Consider the following 25,028-nt stretch of genomic DNA (forward strand, 5'->3'; position numbering starts at 1 on the left):
TACAACCGCTTCAGCGGTTTGAAATCTCAAATTGAAACCCACGCCTCTAACACCACAGCATTCTTTCTGTCTAGCACTGGACTATCAACACAGATTCATTTAACTCTCTGCACTGGAATTTGAACCGACAGCCATCAACCCAAATGCAACAAGTGCCTCTAATGTTTAAGTCCATTAGAATGTTACATTTTGAAATCATTTGTGAATGAAATTTCCCTTTAATCTGACTTTGTTTATTTGCTCTTTCCTTTCCCTTGCCACAAGTAATTTGCTTTTTTGTTCCTGGCATTTAGATTCAAAACATTTATACAATCTCTTTAAAAATTGTAAATAAAGCAGAAAAAATGAATCATGATCAGGTGCCCTAAAGCAGCACACAAGGGAAAGAAAGTGCAGCTGACATGGTCAACATTAATTATCTACTCAAAAGGCTTGTCAGCTGACAAAGTCCAGCATCCATGGGGAATTATTGGATTTTGCAAATATTTATTGTTTCAACAGTGGGTTTGTGGGTGACCTAATTGTTCATAGTTGCCAACAGTTTCCCAAAACTATGGACGTCTGGCTTGAGCCATAAACATGGAGCTGGCATTTGGAAAGCTTTCTACCAAACTTAAGTGATTTCCCTTCTGACATTGGACTGTTTGTGGGGGTGAGGGGAGGAGAAAGGAAGTTACGATCTTTATTGTTGTCAGGTTGAGTTGGAACTTGACAGATGAGATACATGCCCTGGTCATCTGGCTACTGCAGATGTGGGGCTGGGCTTATCTGTAAGTACCTGAGACTGGAAGTGCCTTCCTCTCCATTTTTCTCCATGTTCGAGCTGAGAGCACAAGACATATTTAAAAAAAAATCCTCCAGACTTCAGGGCTCAAGTTACAGGGTCTATTGAGCCAGTGCCTTCATCTGGTTTTTGGAAATCATTTTTTCTTTTAGTCAATCACATCTGCCTGCTTGTCCCTTCTGTAGAACTATCGTGTCCTTTCCGTGTAAGTTATAGGAACTATGTAGATGGTGCTGTTTAGTAAATTGTAGCATTGGTGGAAATCTTCTTTGGATCTGCTGGGTCAGTGAAGCATGGGATAAGGCAAGTAAGAATTCTGTAAATGTTGCTTGTAGGAATATTTGAAGGAAAGCACATTTGGATCACCTGTTCAAAATTTCAACTCTGGTCAGACAGGCAGATCTTGGTGAATATTTATTTTATAATGTACTGAGAAAGGTGATAGAACAATACAGCACAGTACAGGCCCTTCATCCCTCGATGTTGTGCCGATTCATATATTCCTACCTTAAAAAAAGTACTAAACCCTCCCTACCTCATAACCCTCTATCTTTCTTTCATTTTCATATGTCTGTCTGAGAGTCTCTTAAATGCCCCAATGTTTCCACCTCCACCACAGTCCCTGTGGTGAAAGTGTGGTGCACTGTTAGACAGAACCAGACACACACAAGGTAAAGACTGTACAACAGGCTTTAATCCACAAAGACTTCCACAGTGAGTCTTCGGAGGCTGGTGCAGGCTTGTATCCCGGAGGGTGATTGACACCCAACCGGGTGAGGCTTGATCCATTCAGGTCGACTGATTGACAGCTAGCCAGGTGTTGTCCTGTCCCCCTTACACTCCTGCAGGTACAGAGGTTGCCCCCTGCAGAAGGCCAGTGGTGTACCACCACAGGAAGCTAAGGGAGATGTGGTCACTCTCACTATAATGCTCCCCCACAGAGAGGTCTGCTACCTGACCAGGTTCATTCCCCAGAACCAGATCCAGTCTGGCCTCTCCTCTAGTCGGCCGGTCCTCGAACTGTGTCAGGAATTCTTCTTGTACACACCTGATAAATTCAGCCCCATCTATCACTCTTGCAGTCAATAGGTGCCAGTTAATATTAGGGAAGTTGATATCACCCATAACTACAACACTGTATTTCCTGCCCCATTCCAAAATCTGCCTGGTTATCTGCTGCTCGGTGTCCTGAGGTCTATTTAGGGCCTATAGATTACTCCCAGCATGGTGATAGCTCCCTTCCTATTTCTGATTTCCACCCACCAACTCAGTGGACACTCCTTCTGCAGCGACCTCCCTTTCTATAGCCGTGATACTATCCCTGACCAGTAATGCTATTCCTCCCCCTTTTCTACCTCCCATCCTATTTTTTTTAAAACATCTAAACCCTGGTACCTGTGTCAGCCAATCCTGTCCCTCCTCCAGCCAAGTTCAGTAACAGCCACAACATCATAGTTCCATGTACTGACCCATGCTTTAAGTTTTTCTCCTTTTTTCCTAATGCTCCTAGTGTTGAAATTTCAAACCCTCTAAACTGGCTACCTTTATCCCCTGCCTGTCCTTCCTCACCAACTCAGAGCACATAGCATCATGCTTCTACCCTAATCTCGGCACTCACATTCTGATTCCTACCGCCCCTGCCAAACTCGTCTAAACCTTCCCCAACAGCTGTAATAGGCCAGCCTGATGTTGTCTGCAGTAATATCTTCTATGCCACACTGAAAATAATGGGGCAAATTTGAAATGAAAATAGCAGGAATGAAAAAGATCTTCTGAAGAAGATCCTACAATGTTCAAATGCTGAATGAGAACATTTCTATCTATTATTGGAAAGAAATATATCACTCACCTTGAATTTTACTGCTGGTGATACCCATTCTAAAAGGTTAACCGGCAGATTTTTCAGTGTGTGCCAATTCCAAGATGATAAAATCACCACAGTGAAAAAGCAGCGAATGTACAATGTTTGTAGCCCTCTAAAGTCAATTTTAAAAATCCCTTTTGCTATTGGTTCTTCTATTGATTGGAGAAAGAAATTGGCAGTTGGTCAAGATTAGACCTGTTGGAAAGTCTGCATTTTCTTGCACAAACTAAATGTGCAAAGCTTGTAGGGATTTTCAATTAGAAAACAGAGGTGAAAATTAAAAGCGCCTTATTTTTTAAAAAAAGGTGATTTTTCCCATCATGAGCTGACTGACTGACTGACAGTCATCGAACTGACTGGAGAGCTGCTATTGGCAAAAATACGCTGATGTGCCTCTGGGTAAAAATACATTTCAATGACTCCATAGTCATAATGAAACCGCTTAGCAATATTTACTATGTATATATAACTTTATTACGGATATAAAGGTTTTGAACTTGAAGAGGGGTAACTTTGATGGTATGAGATGTGAATTGGCTAAAATAGATTGGCAAATGGCACTTAAAGGACTAATGGTTGAAATGCAATGGCAATCGTTTAAAGATAGCTTGGAGCAAGTGCAGAAAATGTACATCCCAGTTTGTATGAAGAATAAATCGAGGAGGGTTGTGCATCCATGGATAACAAGGGAGATCTGAGAGAGTGTCAAATCCAAAGAAGGAGCTTACAAATTAGCCAAAAAGAATAATTGGGAGAAATTCAGAGTTCTGCAGAGGGGGACAAAAGGATTAATTAGGAAAGGAAACTGGCAGGGAATATAAAAAAATGACTGTAAAAGCTTTTATAGATACGTTAAGAGAAAGAGGTTAGTTAAGACAAATGCGGGTCCGTTGCGGACAGAAACAGGTGAGTTGATCATGGGGAACAAGGGTATGGTAGACTGTTTGAATGACTATTTTAGTTCTGTCTTCACCAAGGAAGACATAACTAATCTACAGGAAATTATTGAGGATCGGGGATCTATTGTGATGGAGGGACTAAAGGAAATAATTGTAAGTCGAGAAGTTGTATTAGTTAAATTGCAGGGATTAAAAGTGGATAAATCCCTGGAGCCGGATAGTCTGCATCTGAGAGTGCTGAAGGAAGTAGCCCAGGAAATAGTGGTGATAATGTTTCAAACCTCTTTGGATACTGGATTAGTTCCTGAGGATTGGAGGGTGGCCAATGTAACCCCACTCTTTAAGAAGGGAGGGAGAGAGAAATCGGGAAACTACAGACCAGTTAGCCTGACATCAGTAATAGGGAAGGAGCTAGAATTGGTTATTAAAGATGCAATTGCAGTACATTTGGAAAGTAGTGGTATCATCGCACAGAGTCAGCATGGTTTTGTGAGGGAGAAAGCATGTCTGATGAATCTAATAGAGTTTTTTGAGGATGTAACCAGTAGAGTGGATAGGGGAGAATCAGTGGATGTGGTATATCTGGACTTTAGTAAGGCGTTTGATAAGGTTCCGCACAGAAGACTAGGGTATAAACTTAAAGAGCATGGTATAGGAGGTATGGTATTAAGGTGGATAGAGAATTGGTTTGGAAGCAAAGAGTAGGAATAGATGGGTTCTTTTCAGAATGGCAGCCAGTGACTAGTGGGGTACCGCAGGGCTCAGTGCTGGGGCTGCAGTTGTTTACAATGTATATCAATGACTTAGATGTGGGAATAGATAGCAGTATCACAAAATTTGCAGACGATACAAAGTTGGGTGGCAGGGTTAGCTGTGTGGAGGATGCTAGGAGAGTGCAGGGTGATTTGGACAAGTTAGGCGAGTGGGCCAGGATGTGGCAGATGCAGTTTAATGTGGATAAATGCAAGGTTATCCACTTTGGAGATAAGAACAGGAAAGAGGATTATTATTTAAATGGTATCTGTTTATGAAAAGGAGAGATGCAGCGAGACTTGGGTGTTGCTGTGTATCAGTCATTGAAAATGGGCGTGCAGGTGCAGTAGGCGGTGAAGAGGGCGAATGGTATGTTGGCATTCATAGCAAGAGGATTTGAGTACAGAGATCCTGATACAGCTGTACAGGGCCTTGATGAGACCCCACCTGGAGTACTCCATGCAGTTTTGGTCACCTTATCTGAGGAAGGACATCCTTGCCTTGGATGGGGTGCAGAGAAGGTTCACTAGGCTGATACCGGGGATGGAGGGGCTCGCATATGAAGAAAGGTTGGATAGACTAGGCTTGTATTCTCTGGAATTTAGAAGATAGAGGGTGGATCTTATAGAAACTTATAAAATTCTTAAGGGTTTAGACAGACTAGATGCAGGAAGGTTGTTTCCAATGCTGGGATAAACCAGAACCAGGGGCCATAGTTTAAGGATAAGCGGGAGGTTTTTTAGGACTGAGATGAGGAAAAATTTCTTCTCTCAGAGAGTGGTAAGTGTGTGGAATTCTTTGCCGCAGGAAGTAGTTGAGGCCAGTTCCCTGTCAATATTTAAGTGTAGGTTAGATTTGGCCCTTGTGACCCAGGGGATTAGGGGGTATGGAGAGAAGGCAGAAACCGGGTACTGATCAGCCATGATCATAATGAATGGCAGTATAGGCTTGAAGGGTCAAATGGCCTTCTCCTACACCTATTTTCTATGTTTCTATGTTTACCTTTTCTCATGCACATAGTTGTTCACTTGTTTTCCCCCAATTTTCCCTCTCTCCCAACACTAATTTGTATACCACAATCATTGCTTCAGTGCCAATTACATAGTTTCTGTTCAGAATTGGAGTTGTGATAGCATATGGAAAACACTGGTACATTGGTTACTGTCTGGGCTGTGAGGGATAATTCAGCAAGTCTGCCCTTTCCAGACCATTGGTGAAACAGCCAATCATCTTAAAGAGTAGGCTCATTCTTCTCAGTGAGTTCTCACTACTAGATGCTAAGACCTTAAAATGTGAATATTGGATGAGTGCAGATGGGCGCAGAGGGTGTGTGGATGTGGTGGGTTAAAAGGCTTGTTTCTCCACCACACAACTCTATGACTCCACATCCTAATTGTGTCAGGGTAGCGTGATAAGGCTGGCTGCTGAGCTGCTCCCAGCAGTGGGTTAATCAATTTAAATCCTTTAATAAACTCAGCTGGCTCTCGTTTAAACAACTTTGCCCCAAACCTCATCAAAACTGGGGAGCAGAAGGAAGATGAAGACCATTAAGGGAAAGTGAGGCTCTGCTCCCAACATCTGGAGCTCCTCGACCTTTACAGTTTAGATGCCAATCTTAATCCAAATTTGGGTATGGTCCCAATGAAAGGTTACATTCTGTTCAAATTGTCTTCCCAACCATCCCACAGTCTCACTGAGTGGGGGGTGGCATCAACTCTGGAGAGCTCCATAGACAATTGGATGCCAAGAAAATTGGGCTGACTTCTGAATGGAAGAAAATTTGTTGAAATGAAGTTGTAAACACTGTGAAGTATGAATTGCTCAGGTAGCAGAGAAATTTAAAATTGTAGATTAGTGGAAGAAACAACCTGCCCAAATGTTGAACCCTCAAACTTTAAACAGAGGAGTCCACAGTCAAAAAAATATGAATTACATTTACATGATGTACAGAAAATGTATAGAAAGAGAAATAAGAGTATTTTCAAAACAGATTTATGTATTGAATAGTCATAAATTTTTTAAAAAGTAAGTCTTCATGGGTTTATACTTAATATTTAAGAGCTAGAAAGGAGGTCAGGTAAATGTTGCCCCCACATACAATTTAATTTAGTTCTGAAAGCACCAGTCCTATTTTTTCCAGCATCCACTGTAGGTAACAACTGAGTAAAGAATCCAATGTCACACTCTTGTATTAATTTTAGTGCTGCAGCTGTTGACAAAGAAAGTTAATCTGTGGTGGAGGAAGGTATCTTGAATGGATTTGTGCATTTAACTAGTCACACAGGGACTCAAATTTTGGGGTACTATATTTTGAATTTGTTTGCAAATATTCCTCAGTTGCAATCATTCTTTTCTACTAAACTGGGATATCAAAAGATTTAAAATAATGACATCATCCAGCAGTCCGACAGGTGTGGCAACAACAAGAAAAGGAACGACAGGAGGTGCAGCTAAGAATGGAGGAAGTGCAACTAAAAAGGCAAAAGAAGCAATTGGAATGGGATGAAAATATTACTGTTAATGAGGCCAGGTCACAGGCACTAACTAGAAGGCTCAGTGGTATGCATTGCTCAAAGTGAACAATCAAAAGCATCAAGATTTGAGGAAGGGCTTCAGAAAAAGAAAATATTGAATACAAAAGCTGAGCCAGTGCTACAATCACAGTATGTGCTTGCTCCTGAGCCCGTTATAGAACCACAACACCTGCTTCGTCATGTACCTGGCAGTTAAGGCACGGGACTGAGCCAATGCTTCAGATTTGGGATGTAGAAGGACCAGAATTCTTCGGGTTGATATAAGGAGCCAGATCTCAAACCCCAATGATAGCCGCATTGGACAGAGATGGGAACCAAATGCCATCTTATGGAGGGTCATATCAGGCACTCCTGGCAAGTATTAGAAATCCGAATGAACAAAATAATGTAGGCCTAGAGCACTGTAATGATAGCGGTCATGTTTGCATGACCTCTAGCAAGGCCTTGATTTATAGTTACTGTTTGATTAGACTTGGCTGCCAGCAGGGGGCTGACATACAGAGCAAGACACAGTATGTTATCTGTAATGGAGGCTTGCAGCCTCATGGCCTTCCTCATGTGCTGTTCATATCAACTTTAAAGTAAAGAACCTTTTCTTTCATCCATGTGTTGCCTAAGAACTCACACATATGAATACAAGATGAAACAGAGTCAAGACATGATCAGATAGCTGCATCATTAATGCAGTTACAGACTCTCTCTGCTCTGTCCAAAAAAGAGATCCCATTTTTTTTAAGGTGACCCCCTTGAATTCCAATCATTTATAAAAAGCTTTGAACGCAGTATTAAAATTAGGTGTCAAAGCCAGGAGGATTGTTAATATTATTTGCAGTTGTTCACGAGAGGACCCCCACAAAATGTTGAGAAGAGTTGCCAACATATGAATCCTAATGTAGGATTCAAACAGGTTAAGTGGTTACTAGAGAAGCATTTAGGCCGCAAGTATAGAATTTCTCCAGCTTATTTAAAGAAGGCTCGTTCATGATCGGTTAATAAGACCAGAGGACACGGCCTCTTTCTTAGAGAATGTTGCAACATCATGATGGAGATTGGCCATCTTCGAGAGCATGACATACCTCATAATATGGTAACCATTGTAGATAAATTACCCATCTGGACGAGAGAATTATGGAGAAATCAAGTTGTTGAATTCCAAGAAACCATGTGACAGCTACTTTTAAGTATTTTTTGAGGGGCAAGTGGACGTAGTCACAGATCCAGTGTATGGAATTAAAGGTGCTTGAACAGTGAGTAAAGAATTTGAGAAGTCCTCAACCAAAATAGAAGAAAAGTACATTTGCCATCTCTCTGACAGTGGCAGATAAAAAAAATTAAGGAAAATGAAAGCTCGCCTGTTGAGAAAAAATGTTTGTTTTGTAATCAGAAGAATGATTTGGAAAAGTGTGCACAGTTGGAAAAGAAGAGGCACACTGAGAAAATCGCTTTTTTGAAGGAAAAATAGAGTATGTTTTGGCTGTGTGTAAAGGACACATCAGCAAAAGCTGCAAAAAGTAACTCAGCGGTGACATAGGCCGTCAAAAACATCCCAAGAATCTCCATATCCTTAAGGAAATGAAGAATACAGAAAAGGAACAAACAACAAGAGGCAGGTTAAAACAGTGCTGAAGCCTTGAAATTGACAAGTGGTCTTACTGAGGCCAGTGCAGATAACTACAAAGTCTCAGTAGTGCCTGTAGAAGTTAAGGATAAGAAAAGGAAAGCAAAGCTACGTACACATGCATTTCTTGACCCAGGTGTGCCATTTTGCACAGGGTAATGCGCGTCGAAAGAATCAAAGACTTGTTAAACCAAACCAAGGTCTTTATTAACTAAAAGACTGAAGCATATCACAAGTAGGCCAACCAGTCCAGAATGACCTGATCTGGCTAGGAGCAATCCTTCAAGATCTGCCAGTAGGTGTGGCTACACTCTCAGCCAATCACAGTCATCCTACAGTACCATGTGTACATATGTACATATACACATTGGTGATAGAATCTGTACTATCGCACACAGTGAAACATGAAAAGGCTTAATCTTGAAGGAAGAAAGTCAAGGATTCTATTGAAAACCATGGTACAAGAAAAGGTTATTGAAACAAACATCGTTGCAGGGTTAGAAGTTGCTGGAATACACAGCGACAATTTTTGTCATCTTCCAGGCATATACACACAGAAGACTATGCCTGTGCGAAAAGGAAACATTCCGCATCAAAATGATGTGGGTCAGTGGTCATATCTGAGGAAGGTTTATGTACTGGAAAATTGATCTGAGATAGAGATGCTAAATAGTTTAGATATACCAAAGACTCTGGAACCAATAAAAGCAATACCAAGTGTGTGAGATGGATCTTACACTATCAAAACTATGCTTGGATGGACAATCAATGGACCATTAGAAGGAATGATATTGCTCAGAGGCAGTCAACAACGTGTCAATATATCTGTTGTGAAACTCAACAGACCATTGAGGTAACCTTTCAAGACAGACTGTCTTGAATGCCTCGATAATGACCAAAAACCTTCAAAGGAATACAATAGAAAATCTTGCTGATGAAAATAAATCAAGGGCATCTAAACCAGTAAAGAAGAAATTGTTTTTATCAAAAAATGGATGAAAATTAAGTATTAGAAAATGCTGCAATTAAGTGCTGGCGATTATTCATGCAAAGCTAAATCTGGGGCAGGAATGAAACAAATGTTTGGGAACAAATCTGAAAGTAGATTTTATAGCCCACATGCACCAACAGACAAGATCAATGAAAACATCTTGCAGCATGTTTTAAAACCGGCGAGCACCGAAAATTGCACTGATGGTATAAAGGAGCATTTCATTGACAATATGGTGCAGCTGCCTTCAAAATGTTGAAAAAGGACTTAGAAATATTAGATATTCCAGAGAACAGTGATCAAAAGGGTTTGTAGATTTGTACTTGGAAACAAAGCTGATTTTCCAAAAAATGGGAATGAATGTGAAGATTCTTCATTTTTGAAAGTAACTAAGGGAGAAGATGACAACAATGAAGAATTAATTGTAAATAGAATTCATAAAACCAAGTGGAAGAAAAGAATAACTGCTAAAGAAATGAATGCAGGTAGTGAAGAAAGGAATTTAGCCTTATCAAGATGCCTACAGTTGAAAGAGGAGATTCATTTTTTGAAAGAGAACGTCATTGTTTAATGACACAAGAAAACTGAATATGGAAATCAATCAAGAATGTACCTTGAAGACTCAGTTAATAATGAGACAGAAAGAAAAAAAAATCACATATCAGCAACGTAAGAAGCAAGGGGAAAAAATTCAAACATCTCGAGTATACAAGAGAAGGGCTGAAAGCAGAGGTACCAATGCATCAAATAACTTTTTACTCCAAGGCAAGTTACTAACTTCTCAGAAGATAACGGGAAGAATTACTCTCCTATTGAAAGAATTAAATGGAGACAGAGAATCTAATAAAAGACTTCAAGATAAATTGTCAGAAAATGACACTGAATTGGAAGTTGCAAAATTGGATCCAGAATTACAGGAAGACAATAGAAGCCCTAGTGACTGTTGATAAGTTTCAGGAACCAATGTCGTTTAAGTTCTACCTTTTCTATAAGCAACCACAGAAGACAAAAACAAAAACCCCATCTTATGCCCTCAAGAAAGTGGAATCTTGGAAATTAAGAATCGTGTTCAAGCAATGGATAGGGCCATGGCAAACTTGTGTGGATTAAGACTAAAAATGGCTTTATGAAAGAACAATTGCCAAATTCTGTTTTTACAAGAAGCAGAAAGCTTTAATGATTGACTTTCACTTTCTTTTGAACATTTACCCAATGTATTAGAATCTTTGTTTTTTTTCTTTGTAATAATAATAATAATTTCTAAATATAATAATGAGGGGCTGGTATTGTAAGGGTTAAAATGACTTGCGAACATATTTTGCAAGAAGCCGGAAAATATTGTTTAAGAATTCCATGAGTGTCTCCTTAGTAACAGCTAATTCCAAGGTTAGCTAGCTTTGCATGTTTAAAATAAACATTCAGCTTTGAATTTGGCTTTGTACTGTTAGAACCAAGGGAGCTTAGAGATGGTCAAGAAAAATTCTTTTGACTGCTTTTTTGTAAGTATTAACATTTTATTGTCCATTTCATTAACTATATTTTAATTATTTTAACCAAGTTCTTATCGTATAAAGTCCTAATAATGAGTGAAAAACTCTACACGACTTTAGAATGGACTTTTCATTTAATGAGTCAAAACAATGGCATCTCCATGCTGTCCAGGTGGTTGTAAAGGAAGATGGTTGCAATACATTTCTATCTGTGAATATTGATTCACATCACCTAAACACTTGAATATTCTTGTCGCAAAGCTGAGAATGAAAATTGCTTTGTCCTGGTTACAAGAGACCTAACTTGGATTAATGTTAGCAATGTTAACCTTACTACTGAGATAAGTAAGGTGATTGTTAAGATTCCCACAAGCCAACTAGGGAGTGAGATATGGAGAGGCTAGCAGGTATGGTTTGCAGATGTCACTGAATTGATCTTGTTGCTAATACCACAGACCTAACTACACTGGAATTGTATTCCAAGTCACCAATTTGACTGTAAGATGCATTGTTATTCACAATAATTACTTTGAATTGCCTGTTTATCTTCTACATAGGGAAGATACTGGGCTCCCGTTTACATGCTGGACTCTTTCTCTTTGTTCATTTTCTCTGCCACGACATTTGAGCTCTGCATCAGAGAAGCATGGCCCAATGTCTGTGCCATCATTTTTGGATGCAGAGCTCAATAATTACCTTCCTTTGAAGAGGAGTGGGTTTGCTGTTGATCAACACAGGTTAGGTGTCCTGAAATTATAAATGGCTATGCAAAGAAGTTGAATTTTAGTGTTATTCGCATGAATCCTTCCCAAGGCATGAAGAGAAGAATCTTCCACAAACTAGCATGTGTCCTTTTGTGCAGTGTCACCTTAGAAAAGATTTTGTCCACAAAGCTCTACCTGGCATTTTACAAAGCAGCATGTCTTTATTTCCCTCTGCACAGTTATTTCCAAATTCTCCCTAACCTGCAGAAGGTTTCACATCTCCACTTCCACTAATCTGTTGGCAGGCGGTACAGAAGCAGGTTAAACTGCGTAATATCATTCCTTCAATCTTATTCCCTTGTCTCTAATGTGATAGACTATCCCATCACAGCACCGGCTCCATCTGGTAGGTTGGCTGAGAGATGACAGGATTCAGTTTCATAAGTGACAGATACTCTCAAGTGGGAAATGGTTGCCTGACCTGGGCCAGGGCTCATCTTGCTGACACGCAGGCACTCGGCCACACAGCTACTGCAGGAGAGAAAGTGAGATTTTTAGATTCTCTTTGAAATGGCTGAGGGTTCCTGAGTAAGTTTGAAACTATTGTAGCAAAACAACATTCGTGAAGGACATACATTTTTCTTGAACTTTTACCAGGACAGAAACTCTTAAAATTGAAACAATTTGCAATAATATTAAAGGTATTATGTGCATTCATCTCTTAATGCCATTCAAATAATGCTTCAGAGAAACATCGAAATAGGCATATTCATTTTATCCATCTATTGTATACTGTTTGAAATGAAGAGATAAAATAAGCTGGGACAGTTGTCAAAACAAATATTTGAACAATTATATGATTCCTTTAGTGTGTGTGTGTGTGTGTGTGTGTGTGTGTGTGTGTGTGTGTGTGTGTGTGTGTGTGTGTGTGTGTGTGTGTGTGTGTGTGTGTGTGTGTGTGTGTGTGTGTGTGTGTGTTTTCAGAATGTTTAGATCTCAGTATTGGCCTAGATATATAGTTGTGCAGCTCTCTTTATTTAAAATCTACCCAGAAATACAACAGTAACCATTTTTAGGTTGTTTTGTATCACTTGTAATTCAAGGAGGCATTTTGAAGACTGAGATGCGCTTGCAATTTCTGAAGCAGATGTGCATCAAATGCTAACATTCGCTGTGTGACCCTCTGTTTGGAATACTGTCAGAAAAATTGCACCGCGTTGCCCTAGGATTGCTTGTACTTTGGTACCCCTAAGGCAATGAGGCTTTAATAATATGGAGGCTCCACAAAGGCAAATCTATTCACTTCCTTTCTTTGCACATTACCTGCCACATACTGATCTGATCTTTTAAACCTTACAGCTAAATCTTTTAGGTCTGTGTGTGTTGGGATAGTTCAGAATCAGAATCAGGATTTATTGTCAAGAACAAGTTATAACATTCAGTGTTTTGCAGGCAGCGTCATAGTGTAAACGTGCATATTATTACCATCTTATTAAATTGCTAAAAAAAAATTAATATTAACAATACTAGTGCACGAAAAGTAAGTGTAGTTCATTGATTGTTCCGGAATTTGATGGCAGCAGGGAAGAAGATGTTCTGGTGCCGCTGAGTGCTCGTCTTTAAGCTCCTGTACCTTTTTCCTGATGGTAGCAGAGCGAAGAGGGCCTGGCCTGGGTGGTGGGCGTCTTTGAGGATAGAGGCTACTTTTTTAAGACGCCGCCTCATGTGGACGTCCTTGATGGAGTGAAGTCTGGTGCCTGTGATGTTGCAGGCCAAGTTATTTAGCATATGAATTTTCAGAAAATTAAACATTGAAATTTGGGAAAGGACCAGATTGGGTCCAGTATTATTTCACTTCTATCTGCGTTGCCCATCCACACTCACTGTAAACATAAGACAGAGAGTGAAATCAGGCACCATCAGCCTTAAGATAGTTTCTTCCCTGAACCCATCAGGCTCCTGAATGAACCCCACAACAGTGCTCTCTAGCAGTCCTTGCTCGGTACTAATTAATCTCCATACCCTGTAACCATGCTCTTGAGCTTCTGTATATTGACTTTGTGACTGTTAGAGTTAACCTGTTAGACTGCTCAGAGAAGAACCCTTTTCACTGTATGAGCTGTAATGTGACAAATAAACTGAGGAGGTGCTTCAGTTGACTGCCTCTCGAAAGTGTTGAAAGTGGGCAACAGCTTTCAAGTGTGGGTTGCCAAGAGGATATAAACTGAAGGCAAGTAAATAACTCTGTGGACTGTGCACTGCAACATTGCAACACCTTTATTTTTATTCATTGCTATGACCTGTCATCCAAATGGATAGGCTTTGATTGCCAACTGCAGCAATGGAAAATAATCTTGTTTTACAGGGTTCCAGCTAGATTTCCGTTATTAATTATGAATCTTGATGGGTTAATATTTATATTGTTCAGGAAGAAAAATGGAAAATGCCAGAACACTCGGCAGGTTGGGTAAAATCAATGAAGAGAGAAATAAACAAAACAAGATTTAAAAAATCCATTCCAGCATTTGTTTTTGTTTCAACTTTCTGGCAGCTACAGTTTTTTTTGCTTTAATTCTGCTTTCACGTTTTGAATGCTCTATTTGGCTTTTGATATAGATTCCTCAGATCAGTTATGCCTCGACTGCTCCAGAACTGAGTGACAACAGCCGATATGACTTCTTCTCTCGAGTAGTTCCTCCTGACTCCTATCAAGTTCAAGCCATGGTGGATATTGTTACAGCTCTTGGATGGAATTATGTCTCCACTCTAGCCTCCGAGGGTAACTATGGAGAAAGTGGCGTGGAGGCATTTATGCAGATCTCGAGGGAAACTGGTAAGTAGTAGCAACTTACGGAAGCTTTGTTAACACAAGCTTAAAAATTCAGAATTTCTGAATATAATTTACATAGTGGATTAAGCACAATTGTTAGAATGTGTACACCTTGGGCATCCATTGAATGATTAAGAGTGAGCTCAGAACTCATAGTTTATGAAATAATTACATGTTCATACACAATAATTGTTTTAATTAAACACTTATGCAGAACTAGAGTCAAGCTTCCTTGTTATATGTACAAGTTGGAGCTGACCGATGTTTCTGTTCTTATCCGATTCACACATTACCGTCTTGAGGGTGGGCTGAACCGATTTCTGATGGGGATAGAGATAATTTCATGCAAGAAAAGGATGTCATCTAATGTTGATCAGGGTCAGTGCAATCTCCAGGTCTCCTTTTAATATCTCAGAAGGCTGAAGAATCTTACAGGCATTTTTCCCCTGGGCTCATTGCCCTGATGCTTTCCTGCAATGGGTGGGAAGCACCTGTTGTGATGTATACGATGATTTGGTTGTGTGGGGCTGGCCAGATGGACCGTAGGTGTGCACAAAATGTACCCATTCCAAATGCAATGGAATAGATTAATTGCACATCATGAAGGTATTGTAAGCTCATTTATGATGCTTCAAATTGTACAAGCATTGCTTAAAAAGGAAGAAAAACATTCATAAAAGTTTTCTGAAATTGAATTAATATATCACTGAAACAGATTCTTGACTATAAGAGAAATCTACTTGACAAATATTGAGACAATGTTGGGTGATTTTATCTTGACTGAGAATTCTGAGGGAAAATTTTAACTGAAGAGGAACTCAAGGCACACCACATCCCTTTAGGGCAAAGGACTTGGGAAATCTTGTAGCTGTGAGCAAGAGAGGGAAATAACAGGTCAGGTATTGAGATGGGGGTGTGCTCTGGGTGTGGCTGGGTGGGTCCTCATATTGATGTCAGTAATTCTCAGGCTGCAGTGTTGCACAGCTGTCGTCTGCTATTGCAAGTTAGTCTCTCTCTCTCCCGCTACGACTTTCCCACAGGAAAGTTTATACTCTTGCCTATTCTACACTTGCCTGATTGCAACGCCAGTGTCTGCAGATGCCAGGGATTGGACGAGGGGTTGAGAAGATGATGTCACCTGATGCCGGCATTGAGAAGATTTTGCTTTCACAGTAGATACTTTAAAGGCCGATTGGCCATTAATTCCCGGGATGACTTGCACATGTGAAAGGGGCTTCTGTTAGCTCAACTGACCTAAATATATTTTACTGCTGATTTTCATTTGTACTCAGCATCTGATGCCTTTTGTGTCAATAGTTAGCAGCAATTGATGAATTCCAGTTGCCTTGATACCACTTTTCCATGGTCAAAATGTCATGATGAAACCTTTCACCATGTTTATCACTGACTGCACCAATTTTAGCAGGAATAGTGACTTCCAGGAATTTAAAGTTGCTCACTCTCTGCTCCCCCAATGATCGCTGGATCGTATACCTGTGGTTTCCCTTTCCTGGTCTACAATCAGCTTCTTGGTCTTGGTGACATTGAGTGAGAGGTTGTACAACATTCAGTTTTCGTTCTCCCCCCTGTATGCTGACCCATTGTACCCTTTTATACAGACCACTATGTGGCATCGTCAGTAAACTGGTAAATGGTGTCATTGTTGTACAAAGTGAGTAGAGGAGGGGGATAATTATGCATCCCCATGGGTTCTTGTGCTGATGAAGATTGTGGGAGGAAATGGTTTCTAATCGGCACTGACTGGTGTCTGGAGGTGAGGAAATCCAGGATTCAAATGCACAGTTAGCTATTACGACCCAGGAGTTTGCTGATTAGATCTGAGGGGATGATGGTGTTGAATGCTGAACTGTAGTCAACAAGGAGCATCTGGATACATACATCTTTCCTGTCTAGTGTTCCAGGGATTTGTATAGATCCAGTGAGATAGCATCTGCTGCAGACCTGTGGCTGCAGTAGGCAAATCGGAACAGATCTATGTTGCCATTCAGATAGGAGCTGATATGCTTCAACACCAGCCATTCAAAACACTTTATGAATGTAGACATGAGTGCCACTGGTCGATAGTCATTTAGGCAAGTAACCACACTTATTATGGTCACTGGAATGATTGAGACTTATTTGAAACAGATGGATATCACACTCTGTTGGAGTGAGAGGTTGAAGATAGCCATGAATACACTAGTTGGTCAACATGTTTTCAGTACGCACCTGGATATGATGGTTTCCTCCATTCACTCTCCTCAAGGCAGCCTGCACATCATCTTCAATTACTGTCAGTAGAGAATCATCAGGGGATATAGGGTGGATAATGGTTCCTCGTTATTCTGGTGGTCAAATCGGGAATAGAATGAATGCTTTGCCAAACCCACAAATAAGGGTGGTATTATGGTGGTCTGGCACACTGACCTCTAACTTGCTGAGGCCAGATGACAGCTCTCAGTAACCTCCACCTATCTACTCCTCCTACAGGAGCCCAGCACGGCACATCAAGCTACTCTCTCCATCCTTATTGTCCCCCATCCCTGGACTGCTCATTTCTACCTCCTATCCAAGATACACAAACCCAACCACCCGGGTCGACCCATTGTTTCTGCTTGCTCTTGTCCCACTGAACTAGTTTCATTCAACCTTGATTCTATCTTTCCTCCCTGGTCAATCCCTCTCCACCTCACATGCCCTCCACCTCTTCAATAACTTCAGATTCCCCGAACTGGACCACCTCATCTTCACGATGGGTGTCCAATCCCTTTTATACCTCCATCACCCATACAGAAGGTCTGAAAGAGACCTGACTAGTCACCCTTTACCACCACCATCCTCCACCTGGCAGAACTTGTCCTCACATTAAACAACTTCCTCTTCAAATCAAAGGAATAGCCATGGGTACCCACATAAATCCCAGCTACTCTTGCCTGCTTGTGGGCGTTGTGGAGCAATCCATGCTAAAAGCCTACACAGGCAAGTCCCCTCACTTCTTCCTCTGGTATATCGATGACTATATCGGGGCTGCCTCATTCACTTCACTGCCATCTTGCACCCTGATCTCAAACTTACTTGATCCATCTCTGACAACACTCTCCCCTTCCTGGATCTCTCTATCTCCCATCTTGGGAGACCAGCTTTCCCCCGACATATATTACAACCCCATTAACTCACACAACCACCTTGACTACACTTCTTCACACCCTTTCTGTCCCTTTCTCTCAATTTCTCTGTCTCTGCTGTATCTGCTCCCAAGATGAGGTCTTCCAGTCCAGATCTTGTGAAATGTCTGCCTTCTTCCAGAACTGAGGCTTCCCCTCCACCACCATCAACCTCATGTGCATCTCCTCCACTTCCAGCTCATCTGGCCTGGCTCCCTCTGCCCCAGACGTAACAAATGTAGAATCCCCCTCATCCTCACCTATGACCCCATTAGCTTCCACATCTGACACATTATCCTCTGGAATTTCCAGCACTTACAACAGGATCCCACCATCAGACACATCTTCCCCTCTCTTTCTCTTTCTCCCTTCACCTAGCCATCCCTCCTCCCCTTAATCCCTCCTCTCCCTCCCTTCTCTACCTAACATGTCACTTGTGTATCTGCAAGACTGATTTACTGCATCCGGTGCTCCCTTTCTGCCTTCTCTATATCGGAGAGACTGAGCGCACATTTGGAGATCATTTCGCTGAGCACCTTTGCTCTGTCCGCATGAGTAACAGAGACATCCCAGTAGCCAATCATTTCAGTTATGCATCACACTCCCCTATTCTGTCCATGGCCTTAAGTACTGTTCCACCAAGACCACCTACAACAACACCTGATTTTCCGTCTGGGCACTCTCCAGCCAGATGGCATGAACATCGACTATTCTGCTAACCTGCTCTGCTCTTCCCCCTCCCACCCCTCCCCTTCCCCTTTCCAATTATCCTCCCTCCCTTCTCCCTCCCTATAACTAGCGATCCCTCCTCCCCTTGATCTCTGCTGTCCCCTCCCTCCCTTCTCCACCTATTACCTCCTGCCTTGTGCTCACCTCTTCTCCACCCTCCTCCCCCCCATTCTTTGGTTCAGATGCTACCGACATTTTCCCATACCTTGATGAAGGGCTCAACCCCGAAATGTCAGTTATGTATTTTTACTGTTGCTATATAAAGGACACTGCTTGAGCTACTGAGTTTCTCCAGCTTTGTGTTTTGACTTCAACCACGGTGTCTGCAGATTTTTGTGTTTTACTTCCATAGAATGTTTCGAGATCCTCTGGGAGTGAAGCTTTATTACCCCCTATTGTACCAGATTTGGTTTTGTAGCGAGTTATGTCATTTATGCCCTGCTACAAGTCGGGTAACCTTTGTCATTTCCACTCTTGTCCGGAATGTCCACTTCGCCCAGGGGTGGCTTTCTGTAGGTCATACCTGTGCTTTTTATAGTGTTCTTTATCTGGCTCTCAACGGGTTCTGGATTTCAATGTTCACACAGGGCTTCCGGTTGCGGGAACCCTGAACGATTTGGTGGGGACAGACTCATCCACAGCTATTTTAATAAATTTCAGGATATTGTTTGTTTTAATGGCATTAAAATACATTACAGAGCCATGATGAAAATAAAAGAATATTCAGCGGGTCTGGCAACATCTGCGGATGTCGTGATAATATTACTTATAATGATCTTTCATTTCAAGCTAGTTTTAAGAACTATCATTGCAATTGTATTGTATGGAATCATGGCAGGTCAGTGAGGCCGCAGCACCATGTTTTGGGGGGGGGGGTGTTGATAAGCAGCAAGAAACTAGATGATGGTTCTCCAATGAACCAATGCCAAAGTTAAATATAACTGTAATTTATTTTCAAGCTATAATTTTCCCTCAGAGACTTGGTGTAAGAAGTTCCTGGAGGCAGATACCATCAGCAAGTCAAAGGACAGCCAGAGGAGTGATGGACTGCAGGCCTGCGACGTTGAGGTTAACCTACTTGGCTAGGATACACAAAATGGCCTGAGAGGTCTCCTGTTGTGTCATAACTTTCCACAATTCAATAATTATTGGGTTACAACAAATTTGGGCTCTGATTTAAATTTTAATTTAAAACAAATTTAGTCATACAGCACGGTAACAGGCCATTTTGGCCCTCGAGTTCATGCCACACAATTTACACCCTATTTAACGGTGGGAGGAAACTGGAGCCCCCAGAGAAAACCCACACAGAGGTAGGGAGAACATACAAATGCCTTACAGAAAATGCAGGATTCAAACCCTGGTCCAGTCCCGATCGCTGACGCTGTAACTGCTACGCCCAACTGTGCTGCCCCTATTTTCTAATTTTTGGGTGAGTCATTATTTACTCGCAGCATTTCAATGACCATCAGATATGACAGTGTCTTTGAAGAGACTTTTGGAAATATACTCGGAGCTCATAAAAATAGAGGACTATGGATAGACCTAGTAATTTCTAAGGGACCCATTTGGCACAACTTTGTGGGCTGCTGGGCCGGGATTGTGCTGTAGGTTTTCTATGTTTCTGCTTCTAAATAACTGAGGTGTCTTTTCGGTTGCTTCAAATCGAATAAGCCGCTGTGGGTCTAGAATGGGCAAAGACAGCAGTTTTCATCTTTTGTAGGACTTTTTCAAAACCTCATTGGTTTATGATTCTCCAATACTTTTATGGTTACCATTATAGACACAAGCTTTTTTTTGCCCCCGACATTTACTTAATTAACTAAATTTAAATTGGCTCATTACCATTATTGGATTTGAATGCGTTCCTCTCGATTGCTGATCTAGTATTCCTTTACATCACCTGCTCTATCATCACTGGAGGTTTTTGTCGCTCCCCCGGTAACCTCAAGAAAACTTTGCCATATAATCACTGGAATTAATGATCTGATATGAAATTGTAGAATTGCCACAGTAAATCCAGAATCTCTATTCCAGGCTGGTCATTGCCATTACATACATTGTGCTCTTGATTTATAGTCCTGACAAGCAACTCGGCATCGAAGACCAAGAAGGGGAATAAATGAAGCCATAGTTTCAGACAAACAGATGATGAATTGTTTCTACATGTTCTTCAACTTAAATATTTCCCCCCAAAAAATTTGTTTTGTACACCTGTCATGCCATACACTCTCTGGTAGAGTCAGAGGTACTGAGAAAATAAAATAAACTTTTTTTTGTTTTTTTCCCCTTTTGTAGATTAATTGATTACATATGTGTGTAGTGACTTCCTTCCTATTCACTTATTTAGTTGCTTGGCGGCTAAGTTAGGCATTTGTGATGCTTTTTCAATAATTTCCAATATAAGTTCAGTTACATTTAAATCCTTTATTGTTAAAATGCAAAATTTGTAACCTTATTTTCTAATATTCTATGTAGCAGATTCTTAACAACAAAACATTTATATAAAAGTTAATGAAGCCTAAACGATGTTCAACTAATGCGTAAACGATGCTGAAAGCATTACTGAAACTGTCAACAGAAATTGTTAACCCATTGCTTACCCTCCTTCTGGTGTCCAGCAGCCGACACTGGCTGTAGAACCTCATTTTAAGCGTGCGCTTAACTCTTGCGGATGCTCCTTTGTGTGGTACGCTGGCCCTGGCTCCAACCGTTGTGCTGGTGGGTCTGAGCTGAGTGCGCTTGGATCACCACACTCCATGGCGCGTGCGTACTAGTGGACACGCTGGCCCTGGCTAACACCACCGCTGAGCCAACTGCCCATCTGCCACCGTGTTCCGGCTCCGTAAATGGTGCTGGTCCTAGTGCATGCGTCGATAGGAAGAGGCCGATAGACCCCGGTGGTTACTGCTGATGCCCACGACTGCAACAGGTAAGGACCAAGCCTAATGCTCTTACAACGGGTTTAACTATGGTTGTCTTAAATCATATTAGACAGATAATATTCTGTGTTATGACCAAGGCTTGGTCAGAATTATTTTTGAAATAATGTTTAATCAACAAATATGCATGGATTTAAATTGCATTTATATTAATTTGTGATATGTAAATGACATTGACATGCTTTTTATTATATTAGATTTTGTTTGTAGGATTAATATGTTAAACAAAAATATTTAAAAAAAGAAAGATGTACAAGGTGATACAAGATGTTGGCAGAAATATAAAAGCTGGCCTTTTTCATGGGGCAAGGTTGGTTAAATTCTCAAAAAGGTAATTCGATGGATTATTTTGTGAAACTAATTTAAAGATTGTATGTTTGACATTCTGCTGACATCTTGAATACCAATTTCATTAATACAATTTTAAGTTTTAAATTAAACAGAAAACATTCTTTAGTATACTGCTATATTTCACACAAGATCTGGATTATAGCCTTCTGCTATAATGTGCTTATTTTTAATTATTTTGTGATATTTCTTTTATTTCCACCACTTTATTCCCATTTCTGTACTGAAAAATGATTTTAATTTTTCCGGTTCCCTTTTTCGTTGTTCCTTCTCTCTTCGCTTTCAACTTGAAATGGTTCAGGAATCCGAATATTAACATTGATGTTCAGAAGATTCCACTAGTCTTGTTGAACTTGCCGTCCATTATCTAGTGCCACTTTCACAACATGGTGCAAATATACTGAGAGCTGAAAGACAGGAGGATGGTTGGCAGACAATGGAGCAAACCCACTTCTGAGCCATAGAATCTCTCTGTGCAGAAGAACCCCTTTCAATCACAGAGTCAGTTCTTTGAAAGAGCGATTTATTCAAATGTTTCCAACCCCTGCTATTTTCCCACGGCTTTGAAATTTAATCTTATTTAGGTAAGATTGGAGTCTTCTGGAAGTTGCTATTGAGCATTTCAGGAATAACATTCTTGCTATTTCTTGTGCATGAATCGTCCGATTGGAAAACTGGTCGAGTTTCATTGACTGGCTTAGAATAAAGGATCAATCCGTTTACCCAGGCAATCCATGCAGACTTAGAGCACTTGTTAGCAAACACCCGCATCTCAATCTGTGCTGCAAAGGAGTAATGTCCAGGGACCACACAGTGCTTGACACTCCATTTTTGGCACTTTCATCTTGAATAATTGTGCTGTGGAATAATGCTGTGGAATGAGGGAAAAGTAGCCTCGAGTTAATTAATTAAACTTGGCTACCCAGGATTACGCACAAAGATTCAGGGAGTTTAAATATAAGCCATGGTTATATTAAGCATACTGAACAATTGGAATTCAGTTCTATGCTTGTGATTTCCATAATGTTCATATCGTGCCTTGAATACAGGGAAAAATCTCAAGTTACTTCAAGAATATAATCAGATGGGCATTGAAAATGAGCCAAAGGAGTTATTAGGTCATATGACTAAATGCTAGTTCCCTGCATTTGCAGCACAGATTGGAATTGGGAGCACATTGATTATGGTTGTGGTCTGAGTGACCTGATTTGCCTGGGCATTTTGTCCCAGCAAGCAATTCTTCCCTGGATAAATTGGAAATGTCTCCATCCATCAAGAGTTTAAACAAAGCCACTATTTCTGGTGATGTGTAATGGTTTGGTGGTAGCATTCACAGCTGCAGAAAATTTAATCTTGGAATGTCTTTCATGTGAGTCGTGAAGCAAGGGAATAACAGGGATTCTTCGATTTGTAGAAGGCGAGTGTTCCTGGAAAGCACATCATTAAGCAAACTGTTGTGGATCAAAATGGTTCGATTAAAATGTATTTTAGTACAGTGCATTCTGTGGAAGGGGCAAGGTGGACACCAGATTGCCACCATTTACCTGGTTTGGGATCCTTCAGTGGGCGACGCTAGTCCATACTCCTTGCTTTGATGAATTCCTTGAACTGTGCAACATTGTAGTTGCGTTGGCTGATCTATTGGCTCCTGTTCTGGTTTATTTGCAGTCACCCTGTCCTTAAATGCAGTCATACATGTTGGGAAATTGAATGGAAAATCCACACTGTTATCGCTATAATTATTCAATTAGACATTGATCTGTTCATTGCTTCACAGTTTGCTTTGAGGAATCCATGAATTTGCCTCAGATGCTGTGAAGCAGCCAATAACTACTGCATTGGTTTTCATCCAGGACTTTTTTATAGTATTCATCTGAATTTGTTAATATTTTATTTACTTGCTGAACAGGATCACTAGCTGACACTGCTATTTGCATTCCCACATCAGTCACCCATTTCAATGAGCTATATGTTAAATAACTATCAGGTGCCCTCCCTGACCAATGAACTGGGATTGGATGAGAGAGACCAACGCGTGTGGCTTGTGCTTTCCTGTTTTTGTCTCTGCTGTCTGTACTGTGGTTCAGCTTGCTCATTGACTAACATATTTACCAAATAGTTTTGGATCCTCCAAACTATTCTGTATGGGATTTAAACTGGAGGTGGGGGAGGGTGTGCTTGAGGAGGAGATTTTTGAAGATCTGTCTTAAATTTAATTGGGTCTGGTTGTGTGAGCATGGTAGGGTGAAGATTATTTCGTGCTTTAATTGGGTCTGGTTGTGTGAGCATGGTAGGGTGAAGATTATTCCAGGCTTTAATTGCGCTGGGGAAGAATCAATTGCTGTTCACATTTTGGAAGATGGCCCTACAAATTGGGTTACGTGGCCTCGCCTGCTCTTATCAAGCTTTGGTTCGGTCATCTTTATCGAGCTGGCAGTTTAGGATTTTATAAAAGCAGTTCAGGTGGTGCGCTTCACGTCTGCCTTGGAGAGAGCTCTACTTTAATGAATCCAAGAGCTTTGTAACACTCGCTTCTCTTCCAGATGAATTTGTCCTGTCTCTGGACTCATTGGATAGGAGTGGTGTTCTTGTTTGTGTTGGGTCCCATGCAGCTACTGCGCATTCCAAATGTGGTCTGACGAGGGTGAGGTACAACTTCTCCTTGACAGAAGTTGAACAATGATGGAAGTTACGTCTCAGAAAATTTAAGACTCCTGTTGATTTCACCATTATATGATGCTTTGTGGGGTTGAAGGTTGCCATTTAATTTGCTTTGGCATTATCCTGACCAATTTTGACAATCACATCCTGTCTCATGTGTGTGGAAATCTGTAAGCCTGTTTACACAGAAAACCTACTTAATTGGCGTCTGAATGACCTGTCTTTAAAGGCAGATCAAGTCGTTCACACTGAACCAAGAAATACCAGGTCAGTGTGATCTTTTAAATAATCAAGCTGGCATCCTGCAGCAAAAGGAGGTGGGACCTGTAGTATTACAACATAAGAGTCCTGTGTGATGTAGCATTAGGGTATCGGCGTCCTCTGTGATGCAGCATTTCAGCGTCCTGTGTGATGTAGCATTGCAACATCGGCATCCTGTGTGATGTAGCATTACAGCGTCAGCGACCTGTGTGATGTAGCATTACAACATCGGCGTCCTGTGTGATGCAGCATTATAGGGTATGTGTCCTGTGTGATGTAGCATTACAGTGTATGTGTCCTGTGTGATGTAGCATTACAATGTTGGTGTCCTGTGTGATGTAGCATTACAGGGTCAACATCCTGTGTGATATATGTTATGGAGTCCAGAGAACCCCAAAAACCACCAGCAATAGATATACACCACAACACAGGGTTACTTAAACAAAAGTAGTTTTT

General features: G+C 41.0%; 1 protein-coding gene across 1 annotated transcript in view; it reads left to right on the forward strand.

Moving 5' to 3' along the window:
- LOC138745224 (metabotropic glutamate receptor 8) overlaps positions 1 to 25,028 on the forward strand; it is a 326,930-nt gene that overhangs the window by 112,298 nt on the left and 189,604 nt on the right. Inside the window, exon 2 of the mRNA XM_069902285.1 lies at positions 14,254 to 14,470. Coding sequence (XP_069758386.1) covers positions 14,254 to 14,470 — 217 coding nt within the window. The remainder of the gene's footprint in view (positions 1 to 14,253; positions 14,471 to 25,028) is intronic.

Source organism: Narcine bancroftii, chromosome 11 (assembly GCF_036971445.1).
Source record: "Narcine bancroftii isolate sNarBan1 chromosome 11, sNarBan1.hap1, whole genome shotgun sequence".
NCBI lineage: Eukaryota > Metazoa > Chordata > Chondrichthyes > Torpediniformes > Narcinidae > Narcine > Narcine bancroftii.